Genomic DNA, 20,722 nt, shown 5'->3' on the forward strand with positions numbered 1-20,722 from the left:
TAACAATATACTTGATTGGCCTTATTTATTACTTATAGTATTTTAGTGCGTCGATAAAAGCGTCAGCCTTACGAGGAATTACAAGTCACAGGAAATTTCACGCTGTTCCATCGCATTAAATTTAACTTTTTGCTTTAAATTCCTGTTATCTTTGGCCTGCGTTTCAGCTTTGATTAGTATTAAAAACTCTAAACATTATAAGACATAATTTAAGGGAATTTACAGATCGTGTGTGGTTTACTTTTGTAAGAATGATTAACGTGGGTTGTTTTTGAATATCTGCCATACAGACTTGTATTACAGGTCAGTGATCTAATACGTCATACGTTTTTAACCAATAAGAATGTCGCGAGGTGTGAAACCCACGCGCACGAAATACAAACCACTGTTTAGTGTTTACATTTCCTTCTCTACTGTGACAACTGTGCTTCGAGTCTGTTACAAGTTTAAATTGTGTTTATTGTGAAGGCGATTTTAAGATTTTTTTTGGAGATGAACACACGAGAGCTTATGATGTTGTATAAAGAAGAAATTATAAGAGGGTAAGTTGTATTGCAGTGCTTTTCAAATCGTTTGTGTCAAACATTTGTATCAATTTCAATATGGCCAACGAGTGTAATCAACATGGTTGTCTCTATCTATTTGTAGCGAATAAATTGATGGTTCCGTTACAAACGATGCAAAGAAATTCAAGACTTCGAAGGTCCCGAATAGCTTTGAAAGTGAAAAGTCTGCTTCATTCTAATAATTCAGAGACCACCGAAGCGCATGGCGACGCGAACAGATTCGACATCACAAGAGAGACTTGGTGAGTGTTACGTTTTATCTTTCAAAATTTAATTGTTCTAGGTGCTTTTAAAGGAGATTTACACGTATTCGGTGTATACATAAGGCTGTTTATGCCATAGTTTATGCTTGGTATAAAGAAAGCATATAATTCGCTAGGTGTAATCTTGATGAATTGTTTTGTGTCTTAATTATGTTTAATATTTTGTATTCCTTTTGGGGGTAGTAACATTCCAAAGGACCAATTTTTGTCCTCACTATACTATAATGTTGTAAATATTAGATAGTTGATTTGACTTGAGTGTTCCAGAATGGTTTATGATTTTTAATACTATAGACTTGACTACTTATCCTGAAAGATAGCTATATATACATATTTAAATAAAACTTTCCCATTTTAAAGAAACTATAGGAAATGTGCCCAGACAATTTTTCAAATTTCAACAGAAGGTTATAATTCATGTAATTATACCTGCCTATACCTGCAATACATCCTAAATTTTTTACCAAAAATAAATCTTAACTCATAAATTGGGTATCATTTAGCATGTTCTTTAATTAACAGATGCTTGTGCACATCTTAAATTGGAAAATTCTAAATACCAGATCCTCTTATGCATTTATTTTATATTTTCAGGTGACCTTTGTTGATTATGAAGATCATGAATTAAGGCGATGATGTTATTGCAACAGTTGAGCAGGCACCATACACTCCAACAAACAAGAACAAGGGTGACCAACAAGACAAGAAAACACCACCAAGTGTCAAGTCGAGACGACATCAAGTCAATAAACTGTTTATAGAGTAAGACATTATTTTTAAACTTTATATAATTCATACTGTGACTTCATGTTAATTCTTAATAGTATTGGAACTTAAAATATATTTATAAATTAATATTGTGTTTGTGTGTTTTCTAGCCCTGTTTATATGTTACTTTTAGGAAAGGTGTGCAACTTTTTACTTAAACAATTTGTGTGTTTTCCAGCACAGCTTTAGCTGTGTAATGAAACACACCATGGTGTGTATGAAAACACACCTTCTTTGAAAACACACCTTAGAACGTGTTAAAATTTGGACAAGCCAAAAACACATCTTTTGGTGTGTTTTTTGACACACCTTTTAGTGTGTTCTACACACCTTTTGGTGTGCACAAAAACACACCTTTCTATGTGTTAACACACCTTTGAAGATGCTATTTGCACATCTTATGGTGTGTTAAACACACCTTTAGGTGTGTTTAAAACCACCTTTAGGTGTGTTAAAATTTGGACAAAAAAGGTGTGTAAATTTAACACACCTTTTTTTGTGTGTTATATATTATATATATATATATATATATATATATATATATATATATATATATATATATATATATACCCATTTGCAAAAACGTTGGCCGCAGATAGATAGATAGATTGATACTCGCGAAGTCTAATTAGAATTGCATATGATTATATCTGCATGGGATTTCAATCATATTATACAACATATGCAATTCTAATTAGACTTCGAGTATCTATCTATCTATCTATCTGCGGCCAACGTTTTATATATAATATATATATATATATATATATATATTATAATATATATATATATTATAGATATATAGGTATATTAAATAGTTGCGTAGTAAATAATGTAAAAAAACCGCGGTGCATATTATGTCTCATTACCAGAAATTTGCGACATGATAATTTGCATGTATACTAATTTGCATTTAACTTTCAGCATAATGGCCTTCAACTTTTACTATAAAATACATAGAGTAAGTATACAAAACTTAATATACCAAATATACCAAATATACCAAATCAGCCATACCAGTAATATACCAAAAAAAATTGTTAAAGATATTGTCTTTCGTATTTGCGTATAAACTTTTCTGTACGGCTCGAATTGTCACTGCAATCACTTTAAAAAATATTATCAGTCTTATCAGGAACTTGAACATTACGAAGGCTATATACACATTTGTTCACAATCAGTTGGCCGAACGTAGAAATACCTAAGGTAAGTAATTCGATCATTAAAACGTTGGGAAACGGCTGTTCTATTGACCCAGAGGTCGGCAAACAGTGGGGAAGGTCTAGGACAACGGCATTTTTAGGTTTTGTATATTTACTATATGTATTTTATAGTAAAAGTTGAAGGCCATTATGCTGAAAGTTAAATGCAAATTAGTATAAATGCAAATTATTATGTCGCAAATTTCTGGTAATGATGATGTGGACACTTCGACGCGTAAATCGATACAAAACAATACATTATAATCAATACTGTATATCGCCAAAATGATTTGATTACTGCACAAAATGTCCGTTTCGTATAGTATCATTTATGTACTGTGTGCAGAATATCAGGTATCGACTTGCTATCGACATATATATTCGTGTAAGAGATCTATCAATACCAAAACAACACAGCGTCGTTTTTTCCTAACCCCTTAGCTCTATGGAATAAAGCTTCCAAATTATATTTGTGTTGAATTAAATGCGCGTAATTTATAACATAAGTTGATAAACTGCGTCGATTTTAACCAGAGCCGTTCTCAGGATATTTTACGGGGGGGTGTAAGGTCATCTAAACCGACTGATCGACGGAATAGACCTTTCTTATAATGACGTCAAATGCGGAAAGTCTGATGTTACACGAAATTTGATTGGCTCCACAAAACTATCGAGCCAATCAAACTTCTTATAATATTAGACATTCCGCGTTTGACGTCATTTTTTAAAAGGTCTATTGTACCGACTACACTCTGGATGAAACTTTGTCAAGTTTATATTGGATCGGTCTATAGTGACAAAAATATTTTTGTCTCCCGACTAAAATAGCAATTTTACCGACTAATCCTCAGAATAAACTTTCTGGAGGTGTACTCCCTAAATCCCCCACCCCCCGTAGCTCCGGACTTGGTTTTAACGCCCGGAATAATGTTTTGAAGCAATGCTCGTCGCTCTTCGTTTCTTCACATTGTGAATAATGTTCAAGCTCGACGGCACATGCGCAGTTGCGACGTATAAGAAAAAATCGGGGGTTCCGGGAGGCAAATCCCTTTAAAACAAAAACCCAAACCATGGAAAAGCAATGCTTCAAAATTTACAAGAACGGTCAAAATTCCTCAATATTTTGTTGAAATTAGCAAAAGCAAGTTAAACTGATTTACAAACTTTAAATTACTGATCATGTACAAAAAGTTACTATACGCATAAATCAACTACCCCCGGAAAGTTTACACCATGACTGACTGACTGACTGACTGACTGCCTTACTCCTTTGAATTTTCGTCACTCATCACAATACTGCAAAGTTTCTTTGAAACTTTCCACTAAAAATGTTCGGGGGGTACTCACATCGCACATAGATCAGGGGTGATACAGCCTTTCCCCCCCCCCCCGTGTTTTACAGCGCCCTGGCTCAGCTGAAAAGGAACGCATAAAACAGATTCCGTTGGAGGAGCGTCGTTGAGCCCCGATGTTCTCCAGGGAATCAAGAGTCTTAAAAACTTTAAAAATGTGGCTAAAACAGTTTCCTAGCTTTTAATCAACGTGTTCTAAGACTTGTTCTGTTAGCATAAATGCTCAACAAAATATAATTTGAACACAAAAGATTTGAAGCTTGCACACACGGTAAAAACGAATCGTCTGAATTAATAACCTTTGGCCGGTTGTATGAAAGCTGGATAGCGCTGTCCACTGGATAGTGATTTTCTAAAAACTGTTCTAAAAATGCATGAAAAAAGCGATAAAATTCCTCGATTTAGGAACACTAAAATTTAATCGGAGCAAACAATGGCTGGTTTTAAAGCGATTGAATAAAGCCATAATAGCGCCATCTGGCTTTCATACAACCGGCCTCTTGTGTATACTTTAAGCCCCAAAATGGAAATTTCACAGCTGTCAGATGTGCATGATATAAGCTGTCAAAAGATTGCGGAAGGCGTATTTCGAAATTTAACTTATTCTCTATGATAGTGATACAAAAATGCACAATTCTTAACCAGTGATGCGATTTTCGTGTTAAAACTTCATAAACAACAATTTCTGCCGTGTTTGTTTATCATGTTGTACCTTTGTGAGTTCCTGAACAACAGGGCGTGATAAATGAATTAAGGGATGTAATGTGATACTCACTAACTCTAAGAGTTAGTAATAATAAAATATCCAAGATATCCAAAATGAAACATATTATAGATCTATGTATTCAAAGATTATCCACTATGTGTTTGAGGACATATAATGGAAATTTTAGGGTGGGACAATCTAAATACGCAACGCCAAATACAGAAAGCGTTGATGGTTTACACAGAAGTCTACACACGGTCTCACTCCTGAATATCTACATTCCAAATTTATAAATCGTAACGATGTTGTGATGTTAATTAGGTATAATTAGATATGCAGGTATAGGTATAATTAGATATGCAATCTTGGATGTATATAAATAAGAGGCATTTTATAATACAACTGCTCAGTGTTTGAATCCGTGTGCATCTGTGTCTTGTTCGAATGGCTAGACACTACATTTGGCGACGAGGATTTTGTTTAAAGCCTGAAGTATAAATATATTTGATTATTATGGCGAAAAGCCTAGGAGTAAGTGGAGTGATGCCGTTTGATTGTACTGGCGATATGACGAGTGTAGGACCAAGATGGCGGCGGTGGAAAACAGCATTTCAGTTCTATATTGATGGCAAAGGAATTACTGATCCGAGGCAAAAGAAAGCTTTGTTACTCCATTCAGCAGGAATGGATGTTCAAGAAGTATATTCAACTTTAGAAGAACCGGCTAGTGGGAGTAAAGACGAAACAGATGAGTATGAAAAAGCTATGAAAACTCTAGACTCTCATTTTACACCTCAGATCAATGTGCCGTTTGAGCGACATGAATTTCGACATATGTTCCAAGGGGAATCTGAGACAGTCGATCAATTTGTTATTCGATTGACCCGCCAAAGTGATAATTGTGAATTTGGAGAGTACAAGAAAGAACATATTCGAGATCAGGTCATTGACAAATGTAGATCAACTAAACTTAGAAGGAAGTTGTTAGAAATGGGCAAGACTTTAACATTAGATGATATACAGACAGTTGCAAGGTCGATGGAAGCAAGTGAAATGCAAGCTAGACGAATGGAGAGTGATCGGCGTGGGGAAGTTAACACTATTGGGAGCAGAGGATGGAAAGGGAAAAAGGGCGAGAATATTAACAATAGTAAGCAAGGTCAAAAGTGTTACCGATGTGGTAGAAATGGACATTTTGCTCGAGATAAAAACTGCCCAGCTGTGGGTAAAGCCTGTAAGAAGTGCAACAAAATAGGACATTTTGCTGTTGTTTGTAGGACACAGTCCAACCGAGGAAATGGGCAGCAGAGCAAGCATCCTGGTGTCAAACAAATTTTGACGGCGGCGAAAAGTAAAATTAATGATCAGATCAACGATGATGATGAATATGCTTTTGCAGTGGGGACAAAAGATAAACGTAAGGTGAATGGAAGTGTTTTTGTTGACCTGGTTGTTGGTGGGGTAAATATAAGAAACATAATGATTGATTCGGGTGCGTCCTGTAATGTTGTTGATAAACGGACATGGGAAGACTTGAAAAAGCAAGGCATTAAATGTGAGTCGAGAAAGGAAAGTCGAAAGTTATATCCATATGGGTCAACAGTGCCACTTGATACTCTGGGCGTGTTCAAGTCTAAAGTTCAATGTAATGGTGGACAAGCCGAAGCTGAATTTATTGTCATCGCTGGTACAGGGCAAACTCTTCTTGGGCGAGAGACGGCAGTACAACTGGGTATTTTGAGACTTGGACCACAAGCTAATGTTGTGCTATCTTTAGTGGCAGACCAGTTTCCAGAATGTTTTCAAGGTTTGGGAAAATTAAAGAATTATCAAGCTAAAATTCATATAAACCCTGATGTCAGACCTGTGGCGCAAAGTCCGAGACGAATTCCTTTCAGTCTGAGATCTAAAGTGGAAGCGAAAGTCAATGAACTTCTCGAGTTAGATGTGATTGAAAGGGTGAATGGTCCGACACCATGGGTGAGTCCAGTATGCGTAGTGCCCAAGCCTAATGGTGATGTTAGGTTATGTGTTGATATGAGGAAAGCCAACGAAGCCGTGGTTAGAGAGAGACATCCAATTCCCACAGTGGATGAAATTCTTCAAGATATGAACGAGAGTGCCGTGTTTAGCAAGTTGGATTTAAGATGGGGTTACCATCAGGTTGAACTTGATGAGGATTCTCGAGAGATAACTACTTTTGCTACACATACGGGCCTTTATCGTTATAAAAGGTTGATGTTCGGGATCACGTCAGCACCGGAGTTATACCAGCATATCATCCAGCAGGTGCTTCAAGGATGCAAGGGGGTACACAATATTTCCGATGACATTATTGTCCACGGTCGGAGTTTGGCAGAGCATGACGAGAGATTAAGCAAAGTTTTGGAATGCCTACGAGAGAAGGGACTTACCCTGAATCCAGAAAAGTGTCAGTTTCGAATTTCCCGGATTGTATTTATGGGTCATGTTCTTTCGGAGAAAGGAATTGCTCCTACAGAAGACAAAGTAAAGGCAGTTCTTGAAACAAGGGAACCAACATCTGCATCAGAAGTGAGAAGTTTCTTGGGATTGGTGACCTTCTGTTCTCGGTTTATTCCTGAGCTTGCGACAACAGCTGAGCCATTAAGAAGAGTGACAAGAAAGAATATAACCTTTTTGTGGGGCGAAGAGCAGAAGAGAGCGTTTCAGCAAGTAAAAGAAAAACTAGGAAATGCTGAGACATTGGCTTATTTCGATAAGAATGCTGTTACACAGGTCATAACAGATGCAAGTCCAGTTGGGCTCGGAGCTGTTCTCATTCAGGAACAAAAAGGGAAGTATCGAGTCATCGCCTATGCAAGTAGAAGTCTATCAGACGTAGAGCGTAGGTATTCACAGACGGAAAAGGAAGCGTTAGCCATTGTTTGGGCGTGTGAACGTTTTCATTTATATCTTTATGGGATTTCGTTTGAGGTTTTGACTGATCATAAGCCGCTCGAGGTGATCTATTCGAATCATTCACGACCGTCAGCTAGAATAGAACGATGGGTATTGAGACTTCAACCATATGAGTTTACAGTGAAGTATGTCCCCGGCCCACAAAATATCGCTGATTCATTATCTCGGTTAGTCCAGAATACGAAGGAAACGTCGCGGAATGTTGCTGAAGAGTATGTTCGTAACGTTGCATTGTACGCTGTTCCAATAGCAGTGCCTATCAAGGAAATGGAGAAGGAATCTAGGGATGACGAGGAGTTAACGCAAATCAGACAATGTATTCAAAACGAGGAGTGGAATTCCAGCCCGCCAGCGTATAAAGCGGTACGGACAGAGTTGTGCGTAGTTGGAAACCTAGTGTTACGAGGTGTCAGAATCGTAGTTCCTCGTAAGTTACGAAAGCGAGTTCTTGACCTGGCTCATGAAGGACACCAAGGTATCGTAAAGTCGAAACAGCGATTGCGTTCAAAGGTGTGGTGGCCTGGTATTGATGGGGAAATGGAGCGTAAATGTAAGACGTGTCCTGGATGCCAACTCGTAAGTAGTCCGTGTTTCCCAGAACCATTGAAGAGAACTAAGTTACCTGAGAGACCCTGGCAAATGTTAGCGGTAGATCTTTTGGGACCGTTGCCCTCGGGACATTATTTGTTGGTGCTCGTCGATTATTTTAGTAGATTTGTGGAAGTAGCCATTATGAAGTCAGTGACGTCACAACTGATCGTTCTTGAACTGGAAAAGTTTTTCGCAGTTCATGGTAATCCCGAGTCCCTGAGAACAGACAATGGACCACAATTCATTTCGGAGGAGTTTGGGGCGTTTTTAAAAGAGAATGACATTTTCCATTTAACGTCAACTCCGCTTTGGCCGCAAGCGAACGGTGAAATTGAAAGACAAAATAGATCCTTAATTAAAGCTCTGAAAATTGCCCAAATCGAAAAGAAAGATTGGCAAAGAGAATTGTATAAATTTTTGTTAGCCTATCGAAGTACGCCACACTCTACGACTGGTGTTAGTCCTGCAAAGTTGTTATTTGGGCGAGAAGTCCGAACTAAACTACCAGAGTTGCGTGAAGAAAGCGCGAGACCAGAGTTGGTTGAAGTGCAGGATCGAGACAGTGAGTTGAAACAGAAAGGTGCAGCAACGTAGAAGAGGATGTGCAAAATCAAGAAAATGTACAGGAACAGGAAGCTGAGGAAGAAGCAGAGAGAAGGTCTCAAGAGAACAGTAAGGAAAGTAGTGTAAATATTTCTAATAGACCTAATAGACCTCAGAGGGTATGTCGTGCACCTGAACGGTTTAAGGATTACGTATGTTCATATGTTAGTTATAGTTCTGGATAGTTCGATATTAGTTATGATATTGGTTGTATAAATTAGATAAGTAATGCATGAAGTCAGTGCGATAATTCAATTTAGGTACTTAAGGATATTAAAAAGTTACATGTAGGTATGTAGATAAACTTTTGGAAAAAAACCGTTGGAAAAAAAAACCAGTATATTATTTATTAGTTTTATTACGTAAATATGGACAATTAGAATACTGAGAAAAGAAGGGATTGTGATGTTAATTAGGTATAATTAGATATGCAGGTATAGGTATAATTAGATATGCAATCTTGGATGTATATAAATAAGAGGCATTTTATAATACAACTGCTCAGTGTTTGAATCCGTGTGCATCTGTGTCTTGTTCGAATGGCTAGACACTACAGATGTAACTAACTATTCACTCAGAGACTCTGTGAACAAGCTTGCTGTTCCATTACCCCGCACCAATTATCTTAAAAACAGCTTTAGTTATAGTGATGCGGTCTTGTGGAACAGCCTACCTACTAATATCAGACAAGCAGAATCCTTAAATGAATTTCAAAGATTGTTGAAACGTTATATTCGATAAACACGGCATTCATGGAAAAAAGGTTCATTTGTATTTGTATTATATATTTTAGTGTGTATATATTTATAGTTTAATTGCATGTAGCTACAATTTGTAACCCTGGTGAATCCACCGTGGATAAATAAATTCAGTTCAGTTCATTTTACTCAAGTTTTCATCTCTGATTTTCTGATGAAAATCAATTAAAGCACTTTGATCAACTTCAAACCTTGCCCCTCACCACTCAGTTCCCACACTCCTTTACGCCAAACACTGCCTAATTTTGCTATATTATAATGATGTACTCCTTAAAAGATTATCGCAGGGAGTAATTTCAAAAGAAACTAGATCTGACATCTAGTAGATAAATACAGTCACATACACTTTTCAATCTAATATATTTCGCGCCAAAACACACTTGCGACGACGAAAAATAATAAAAAAAACCAAAACCGAGGCGATTTTTCAACGCCGGAGTTATAAAGATATTTATATATGCACATAATTTGATATATAGTTATTAAATGAATGGACAAAAACTGGAGATACAAAATGTGTAATAAACCACAATCCCTTACCTTCCCATTCAATAGCAAAGCAAAGACATCATTCAATTTGGAACATAGTTAACACAGTGAAAATGAATCCAGATTCTTAAGGAAAAAATCAGAGAAAAATCATGAAAAAATGAAAATATCACATTATTTACTACATGGGGAAGATCATGCATGCATGGAATCCATGTTTGGAGTCAAAAATTGTGCCAGATATCTGTGAATAAAACATGGTTTTAACCAAAGCTGTATGGTCAACAAAGGATGTAGGCAGTATACTTTCAAAAAATTACTTCCTCTTAAATCTAACTTTGATTGCAGTTGTGCATGTGCACTTACTGTTACCCTGTAGCAGCACTTTGGTGACCCTAGGGGGATGATGGAAATCCTTACTGAAAAGTTGGCTTCTGCAACTTCAGGAATTATCATTATATTTTAGCCTCAGAAAATATTTTACACAGCCTTAACTTTTGGTATTAAAAATGCACCTCATACCTTAATTACTATTGATATGAATTTTATTGAAATGAAACCACAGATGTCTTTTATCCTCAATGGTTAAGATAGTCACCAAAAATCCAAACAAGGAATCTAGGTATGCAAATAACACACTTATTGATCTTGCTTAATATCACCTGACTTTAGTACTATATTACATTTTAATCAAACCTCTTGGCATAAAAATTCATACATGTAGAAACTTTACACTAGATAAATTTATGCTTTGTAAACCTAGTTTCCAGTCAACTAAGCCGCAGAAATACCGGGGGCCGGTTGTTCGAAAGAAGTTAAAAATACTCTCATGGTTTTGTGAATGACTGAACCTACATCTTATGCATTTAATATGTGCTTCCATTGACAATTAAACTATTTACATCGAAATATTTCAGCTAAGTTGTTCAATAAATAAATAATTTGATTTTCCATTTTTAACTTATCCACCGTTTAAGCTAAACGCCTTTCGAACAACCGGCCCCAGGTGAATATAAAAATGCAGCCTTAATAATTCCCAGGGGCCTGCAACCTCTTGTTATATATATGAATACTAACAATTTTTCTTGCAATTTGCAATGCAATTCTACTTTTGTGAGATGGGAATTTGGCAATTACAAAACTTTTATGTTTATTACACTCCATGTTCATTTCTTACACTAATTACATTGTGAATACTTGCTGCTAGTCTCTTAAAAGTAGGATTGCATTACAAGTTGCAAGAAAAATTGCACAATGTAACATGGCCTTAAGTGGTTGCAGTTTTTTTATACACCATGTATAGTGGAAGAAAACAGATTGAGTATTTATGAATATTTATAGTGGGGTGCCTTTCTTTTTATACACCTGGTAGAAGCTGTAAAAAGTACCCCTATTGCAATTGAAATGAAGCTGTTGATGGAGTTTGAATGCATGATTAGCGCACTGGTGTGAATGACACATTGTGATTAGGTTGAGGCATTCAAATTAGGAGGAGATTTTTTAGAAAGTCGCGTACTTTTGCACAAAATCGCTCAAACTTAGCATTTTGAATTTACAAGTTTGGTACAGTTTTTGTGTTTAGTTACAGCTGTTTTACTAACTATTGCCATTGGAGAATTTGAAAAGGCGAAAAGCTCCTTGAAATGAAGAAGAACAACAGGTGAGTGTTCGTTAAATTTTTTTTGTATTTTGAATGATATAATTCTCCATGCGTACATTTTTACTAGTGCGAAGGAGTAACACACAGTCACACACAGTGACACACTAATGTATAAACATATTTATTTATGCTGATTTTAGTGGTTTAGAATTAACCTTGTCATAAAATAAAAATCTCAAATGTCAACGTTTTTTCTTCTAGGTCTTCAACACATCTTGGAAAATATGAACAATAGTTTCAGATACCAGTAAACTCGCATTTGTTTTGGTTGCAAATGGTGGATAGTTATGTGTACCACAGCTTGAAGATCAGAAATAAAAAAGACCCTAAATAACCTATTTCAAGAAATAACACAAAGAAAGAGAAAGTCAAACTATTTTGATTTATTTCAAAAACAACTGCCCCCTCTATTTTAACAATGAATTTCATGTGTGGTGGGTACATAATATGGGACATGTAGGACAATTGGTGGGACAATTCATTTCAAAATTATACAGCTGTAAGTATAGGTAATATGAAATTATAATGTGACTTTGTTGTTAAAATATTATGTCAATAATTGCAATAAATAGTGTTTTTGCAATCTTGTGTTGTTTCTACTGTTTTTTAAAGAAAGCCTGCAATAAAAAGTAATAGATATGTCAAATATGTGGCAATGGCAAATTCCTCTATATGAGATTTATCAGCACAAGTCTGGAGTTAACAAGAAAAGGCACGTAGGATTTAGCATCCAGGGCTGATTTGCACAAACTTCCAGATCTGCAACATGTGTTTAACCAGGATAAATAAAACCATATACAATCACCATACAAATATAAGTATACAGTATACCACCTTAACTAGTCAAAATATTGGGCAATTGGAGATTAATGTAAAATTTGGAAGATAATGTGATTAAATGTTATAATAGGTAAGGCCGTTTGCCTTGGCAAATCCCTTTAGGAAGATCTCAGTGTAACTTATAACTAGCAAAATACCTAAAGCACATGACAGTGAACAGTAATAGCAATTTTATATAGGTAACAACTATATACAGTTAAATACTATGTGTTCCGTAATCAATGAAGAGACAGGTTACAGTAGAAACCCATCATATTGTTATACCAAGGTTAATGACTTCCTGGCCATATAAAACCTAAATGGAGAAGTTGAATTAAAAATTAAAAAAATGAAAAATCATCTGATGCGAGTTAAAATACTGTATAACTGCATATACTATAATGAAGATACCATCTCAATAATAGCATCACTTAATTGAATGCCCATGATCGGATAATATATATACATTTAAAAACAACACTGCCAATTACTCCTTTTCTTTCCATCTAAAAAGATAGCATGGAGCCACCTTAACCTTACAAATGCTGATGATTTATGTGGGGGTGGTTATTTAAGAATTTTTAATTGATGACCACCAAATATAGATTTCATGCAGTTCAAACACATGTTCAATAAAAGGTTGCAGAACCTCATATAGCCACCTATGAAAAAGAGATATATTAACTCTGAACATGTTATTTCGGCACACACAATAGCTTATGAGTGTCCCACACATAGTTAAGTAAAAACAACATATTTTCATAACACACATCTGAATCTTTTGGGTGATTTTCATATTTACTAGCAATGTGCCATGATAAAAATTGCGATATTTTTTTATGAAACAATTAATGACTTGAATTTTCTAAATTCCATTTCTATTCCAAGAATATATAGATCATAATTATATGGTGCTTCTTAAAAGCAAACAATGAATTATGCAACTTTATACCAAAATAAAAAGACATACTATTTGTTATAAAAGGTCAACGAAATGGCAGACCTCAGGTCAAAATATTAAAATTAGTGCGAGGACCTCCCACTCCGATTTCCTTCAAAATATGCATATTTACCTATCACTAGCTCAACAGTTCAACAGGAAAATCATATTTTTTCACATCTTTTAACATTTCAACATTTTCGTAGAAATAGAGCAAGTCTCACACAAATGTGTCAATGAAACCTTACTTAAAATCTGACTTTAATATGACTGCCTATACTTTGTCTTGATGTTTACGCATGATTGCGTCCAAAATTTCACAAAATATACAAAGGAATACAACGAATCGTGGCAAGAAAGCAAAATAAATTACTCTCGGGAAATAATGAACAATTGAAGAGACATTAAAATGTAATGACAACCTGATTTTAGAATATCTGCATAATGTGGTCAAACATCGTCACCACAGGGGTACTTTTACCCGCAATAAATGCATTAAATATAAAAATAACCAGCAAAATTAGCCGTACCTGGAAAAGTTCGGTAGCCAAACATCAGTCTTTCTAGGCTCTCTCCCAAAATAGTCGCAGTCGTTTTCGTCCAAAAGTAAGGTATCAGGCTTGCAGATATCCCAGGCTAAACTGAACTTATTACGGACAATTCATTTCTTGTGTTTATCATGAAATCGTAATGCACCCAACTGGAATATTAACGCTGGTACTTCACCGAATCAACTTTTTAACTCCGCCATTCAACCAAAACAACAAATTGCTCCATTTTCGCGCAAGGCATGACGGTATTTTTGAGCGCTAATTACTCGATATTCTTTTAAAGCATTTTACTTTCAAATTTGAATTTTACGCGTCCATGGGTTTAGCATAATAATACGCATTCAAATTATAATAAAAGCTTGATTTCATTACGGGCCACCTTTTTATACAACCTTTAGATTTGTAAACCTTCTTTCTATTTATTATCCTCGTAAATATTATGCCAGCCGAAATATTTTTATGTGTAAACAATAAAAATGCTCAGAGCGCACGACCATCCGCCATATAATGTGCTGTTCACATAAATTGTTCTTAAAAAAATGAATAATTCTTCACGGGTGAGGTTTAAACAGCACTAATATTGTGAAAAAAACTTGTCTTATTCTCAAATCATCAACTAAAGGCAGATGAAAAAGCTCAAAGATGAAATAACACTACAATAGTGCCACAGTAATTTTCCTACGTTGCACATTTCTGATGTCTAATAAAGGCACCTACACCGACAAATACATTGATATTTAAATACAATTTGAACACAGTAAATACCTTTGTTTATTCCTTAATGTTACACTTGAGAGATAAGAATGAAAATAGGAAATTTTTGAAGAACAGCGTGAATAAAATAACCAAGGAATATAGCTGCTGTATCGTCGATTCCGTTTGCGTTTGACGCGTTCGCAAAGCACGTTGGGATGTTTAAAATTACCTGTTTCTAGGGTCAAATGACGTCGTTGCTAAGGGGCGCGGACTTACGGTAGTTGTCTAGTTAAATTTATATAGAATGTGGCGAGTAAACAAGAAAGGTCGTTGTTTTCAAAATGGGAAGGCCCTCTCGCCTAACAGAAGAAGTAGTATTATTGACAAAATCGTATTCAGGGAAGGCAATAAAGATACAGGTGCTTTTATACGGAGTTTCGCTATTAAATATTGCGATTAAATTTGAAGTTTCTAATGCGACAGTATCAAATTTATGGCGCCAATACTGCGAGACTGAGAGCCTTCAACCAAGACATGGAGGGGGAAATAGACGAAGTTTGTTCGTTGGTAACATTCAATTGATCGAAGTTCTAAAAACGCAGAACCCGTCTATTACATATTCAGAAATTATGGAGTGCTTATATGAGTTCGGAAATCTACCAGAAGGCAATACGTCGACAACCTCTCTCTGTAACCGTGTTGTAATGCGGTACGATATAAATTACCGAGTGGACAATTTTCGTTCAAAAAAATCACGACTGTGGTGGCTTAAGAACGTTTCACAATTGCTAACATGGCTTATACGCAGCTTTTCGTGGACTATCTGTGCGGAAAAGATCCGTATACGCTTAAGTATTTTGATGAGTGTGGTATAGGCCCCCAGACTTGCCAACGCATTACTTTGATTACTTTGAGGAAATAATACAGAAAATAGACATGACAAATCATGACTACTTTCTATTGGGCGATAAAAATGTGAATCTCATGCCGGGAGCAACACCTGTCAATGCCAATGAATTAAATGATATTTTTGAAATTTTTGGGCTAAAACAGCTAATTGAAGATCCCACTAGAACTACACCATATTCCTCTACGCTAATTGATCTTTGCGTAACAAATGCCCCTGCAAAAATAGCAGACGCAGGGATAATTGACCTCTCCATAAGTGACCATGTATTAGTTTATACGACGCACAAGGTCCACTATAAGAAAGCCAGACCACGATTAATTGAAATATGAAATATGAAAAATTTCCACCGTGAAAGCTTTATAGCTGAATTAAACAAACAGCAATGGTCGGATGTGAATTTATGCAACGAACCCAATGAGATGTGGGCACGATGGAAAGGAATGTTACTTAATTGTATTGACAAGCATGCTCCACTCAGATTGAAAAAAGTTGGGGAAAAGAAATGCTCTTGGATAACCAGCCAATTGAAACAAAAAATGCGTCAGAGCGATCTTTTGAAAAAGAAAGCAAAATTAACTGGAGACAAATTGATTTGGCAACAATATAAACATTTAAGAAATTCTACGAGTAATGAAACTAAAAAAGTGAAAAGCCAATATTTACTGATAACCTTGAGGCAAACCAAACCATACTATATCTAATATTACAATTGGAGAAGAAACAGCAAATGTGCCTAAGGACATGGCAGAAATTTTTAACTCCCACTTTGCCAAAGTAGGTGAGAATTTAGCATCCGATATACCAACATCCGCTGTACAACCTGAGGTGTACGTTGTGCCAACTGAAACCACATTTTCAATGAAATCTACCACTGTAAATGCAGTTCAGAGAAAATTAAGAACAATCAATGAAAAGAAAACATCAGGCCTAGATAAAATACCTTGCAAACTTTTAAAACTTGCAGCTGAAATTGTCGCTCCCTCATTATCTCAAGTATTTAATAAGATCATAAGTACTAGCATATTCCCTACAGATTGGAAGCTAGCAAGGGTTACGCCAATTTTTAAGAAAGGTATTAAAGACGATATGGACAATATCGACCAATATCGGTAATTTCAGTTGTCGCAAAAATTTTTGAAAAATTAATTTTTGAACAGCTATATAAGTATCTGAACACCAACAATTTGATATCTAAGATTCAATCAGGTTTCCGATCAATGCACAGCACATTAACAGCCTCACTAGAAACAACAGACAAATGGTCCTTCAACATAGATAATGGGCTACTAAATGGTGTAGTCTTTATCGACCTTAAAAAAGCATTTGATACCATTGATCACACCATTCTTTTACGGAAACTAATGTTATATGCTGTTGACGAGAGCGATATCAAATTCTTTAAATCTTACTTGAGCCTGCAACCGCGGCCAAAGATGTTGCATAAATGGTGAACTATCTGAGCCTGTTAAAATAACTTATGATGTGCCGCAAGGTAGCAACTTGGGGCCACTACTGTTTCTAATTTATATTAATGACTTGCAAATTGTCTCAATAGAGCCTCTCCAAGAATGTTTGCTGACGATACTAATATAAGTATCGCGGCAAAATCTGTAATTGAGCTTGAAACAATAATTAATTCTGAAATGAAAAGTCTTCATGAATGGTTAATAGCTAATAGACTGAGCCTAAATGTTGCTAAAACAGAATTCATGGTAATCGGATCACGTCAAAGGCTAAAGATACACAATTATGAACAAAAAAATATTGAAATTGACGGAAAGACGATAAAGAGAGTCAAAGATACGAAATCATTAGGCTTACAAATTGACGAGCATCTCATATGGGCACAACACGTGGAAAGCATTTCAAAAACGATTGCTTCGGCCATTGGGGCCCTTAAAAGGATACGCCAGTTCATAGATACAAGCACTGCTCTCAAAATTTACGGAGCTTTAATTCAATCGTATTTTTATTATTGTAGCCCAGTTTGAGATGGTATAAATACCACAAACGATAAGTTGCAAAAACTGCAAAATAGAGCAGCGAGGGTAATCACCAAATCTCGATTTGATGCTAGTTCCAGCGACCTTTTTAACAAACTAGGTTCGGATATTCTTTTAACACGCCGGATAAAACATAAGGCTGTAATGATGTTCAAAACTCTAAATGATTTAACACCGACATATCTTCGTGATTTATTTCGAGTTCGCAGCACTAGATACAACTTACGAAATTCTGAAAATACTTTATTTGTGCCAAAACCGCAAACAAATTATGCTAAACGAAGTTTTAGTTATAGTGGCGCAGTGTTGTGGAATAAGTTACCACTTACCACTAAATGTACGAACATTATGCTCCCTTAACCAGTTTAAAGAGAGATTGAAAATCATCTCTCTTTATAAAGTAGACTCCAGCACGGCAATTTTGTAAATCAGTAATAGTTTATTTTAAATCGTACGTTCAGTCTTGTGTAACTGTCCTATGTATACCTGTACGTTGTAACTTGTCTTTAAATGTCCAATAACCTTTTTGATACTGTAGATTTTACCGTGGTTAAATAAGGTTTTTGATTGATTGATTAATTGATTAATTGATTGATTGATTGATTGCTCGAGACACGACCAAAGTGGCTTCTATCTAGCGCGCCAACGCGAGTCTCGCCCCTAGCAACGATGTCATTTGACCCTAGAAACAGGTAATTTTAAACATCCCAACGTGCTTTGCGAACGCATGTTGTTTTACGGTCAAACGAAATCGGCTGTAATATTGCATGCTTGATGAGCTTGATCCCCGGTCGGCGAGAAGGGATGGGCAAATGACCTATTTCCGGCAATAGTAAAAAAATAGGTACGTTGTGGGTTGATGTTGGTAGCTCCTGACCGAAGACAGCACCACAACAAAACTTGCAATTTCTAGGAACTAAGAAGTTAATATTTATTTTCATAAACCGTAAACGCGCACTGGACCGATTTTAAAAATTATAGTATATGATCAAACGTCAGGCAAATTTCTGATCTTATCTCACCGGGGATTATAGAGGTAATATCACTGTATATGATAGTTGAAACGTATTTAAGAGTTTTACACAACCAACCTCTGTATACAAGAAATAATAAAACTTATACATAGCCCATCATATTAAAACGTAGTGATTTAACTAAATCAGTATTATTAGTGCAAAATTAACCAATCTCCCTGGGAATGTTAGAGTTAATATCACCGTATATGATAGTTCCAAGAGTTTTACAAAACCAACCCATGTATACAAGCTAAAAATTAACTGGGATTAACGGATTTTAAACGTAATATCACCGTATATGATAGAAAAAAGTTTTACACAACCAACCCATGTACACAAGCAAAATTAAAATTTTACAGAGCCCATCATATAAAAACGTAGTGAATTAACCAAACCAGTATAGTTACTGCAAAATTAACCTATCTCACCGGGGATTTTAGGGGTAGCTAATATCACTGTATAGGATAGTTGAAACGGATTTAAGAGTTTTACACAACCAACCAAGAGTACACAAGCAAAAAATTAAACTTTTACATAGCCCATCATATAAAAATGTATTGAATTAACCAAACCAGTATAGTTACTGCAAAATTAACCTATCTCACCGGGGATTTTACAGGTAGCTAATATCACTTTATATGATAGTTGAAACGGATTTAAGAGTTTTATATAACAAACACCTGTATAGATGTATAAATGTACAAACAACTGTATAAATAAGTACTTTTGTGGGTAAACAACTCAATATACCTTGAGTGAAACAAATGTTACATTATGATGAAATCTTTTTTAAATTAGTGAATTTTGCCTAAGTCAGAATTTAGGTACATCTACCACTAATAACCTGATGCTAACATGAAAATTACCTAATGAAATGATACTAAACTTCCATATATCAAATAATTCGATGCTTAGAATGATATAAAGGGTGAATTAAAGCATAAAGTGCAATACTGCACATTTGAGAAAATATAATGGCTGAGGTTTAGTCATACACTTATGAAATCTCAGCAACTTATACAATAGATATTGACAAGTATTTTGGTCGGTAGCACTTTGGTATACCTCCAGTGATTTAAGATGATAGGTTGAAATGAGTGAATCTTTTGTAAGATATACATTAATAGCTAGTTTATCCAAACTAGTTATATTATGCTGTTTAGCAACATATTATCAAATAATTATGCATTAAGTTATGCTGTCAATTAGCACCACATTAATTTATACTAACTCATATTATGCTATCAAATACCAATATTGTATGGGAGGAAATTGTTTTATTCAGTTTAACAGCAGTATACAGCGACTCAGATAGATAGAAATGCAAGGCAGTGTATGGTAAAACAGTGCAAATAAGGTCATGGCAGATCATTTAGGTTAATCTATGGTAGAGCAATGTACGGTATTAGCTCTACGGTATCACTCAGGAGCTCTGTAAGACAGTGTAAGTCATGGTATATGTGTAAGACAGTGTAAGTCATGGTATATGTGTGTAAGACAGTGTAAGTCATGGTATATGTGTGTAAGACAGTGTAAGTCATGGTATATGTGTGTAAGACAGTGTAAGTCATGGTATATGTGTGTAAGACAGTGTAAGTCGATCATAGTACAGCATTGAAAGGCAGTCAATTTAGACATCATATTGTTACGCAAGGCTTTATTATGTTTAGTTATATGCATACAAAAATAGTATAAAAATAGGAAATATCACCTGCCGTGCATGGATGAGTAATTGATTATTGCCACAAAATGCATGGGTAAATATAATTTTGGCCTTTCGCAAATATCAATTATTTTTCCTTCTGCAAGCTTGACAGTTTGAGTAAATAATTAATGTAGTATTAATCTTAGTGTCCATCAGTTTGACCGATCTGTCGTTTTTAGGTAAA

General features: G+C 35.5%; 1 protein-coding gene across 7 annotated transcripts in view; it reads right to left on the reverse strand.

Moving 5' to 3' along the window:
- Window positions 1-20,722, reverse strand: part of LOC114540240 (E3 ubiquitin-protein ligase DZIP3-like) — a 63,346-nt gene that overhangs the window by 32,565 nt on the left and 10,059 nt on the right. For 2 of the 7 annotated variants that reach the window (XM_028560520.1, XM_028560515.1), the window contains 2 exons: window positions 10,761-10,856; window positions 10,290-10,364 (listed from right to left, as the gene is read on the reverse strand). In XM_028560520.1, the coding sequence (XP_028416321.1) occupies window positions 10,290-10,297 (8 nt within the window). In that variant the 5' untranslated portion in view covers window positions 10,298-10,364; window positions 10,761-10,856. Of the gene's footprint in view, window positions 1-10,289; window positions 10,365-10,760; window positions 10,857-12,053; window positions 12,447-13,002; window positions 13,034-14,187; window positions 14,414-14,973; window positions 15,075-20,722 lie in introns of those variants that run through there. The other 5 variants (XM_028560518.1, XM_028560517.1, XM_028560519.1 and 2 more) reach the window with 5 other exon arrangements.

This window comes from Dendronephthya gigantea, unplaced genomic scaffold, assembly GCF_004324835.1.
Source record: "Dendronephthya gigantea isolate DGI-Jeju-01 unplaced genomic scaffold, DenGig_1.0 000226F, whole genome shotgun sequence".
Classification (NCBI taxonomy): domain Eukaryota; kingdom Metazoa; phylum Cnidaria; class Anthozoa; order Malacalcyonacea; family Nephtheidae; genus Dendronephthya; species Dendronephthya gigantea.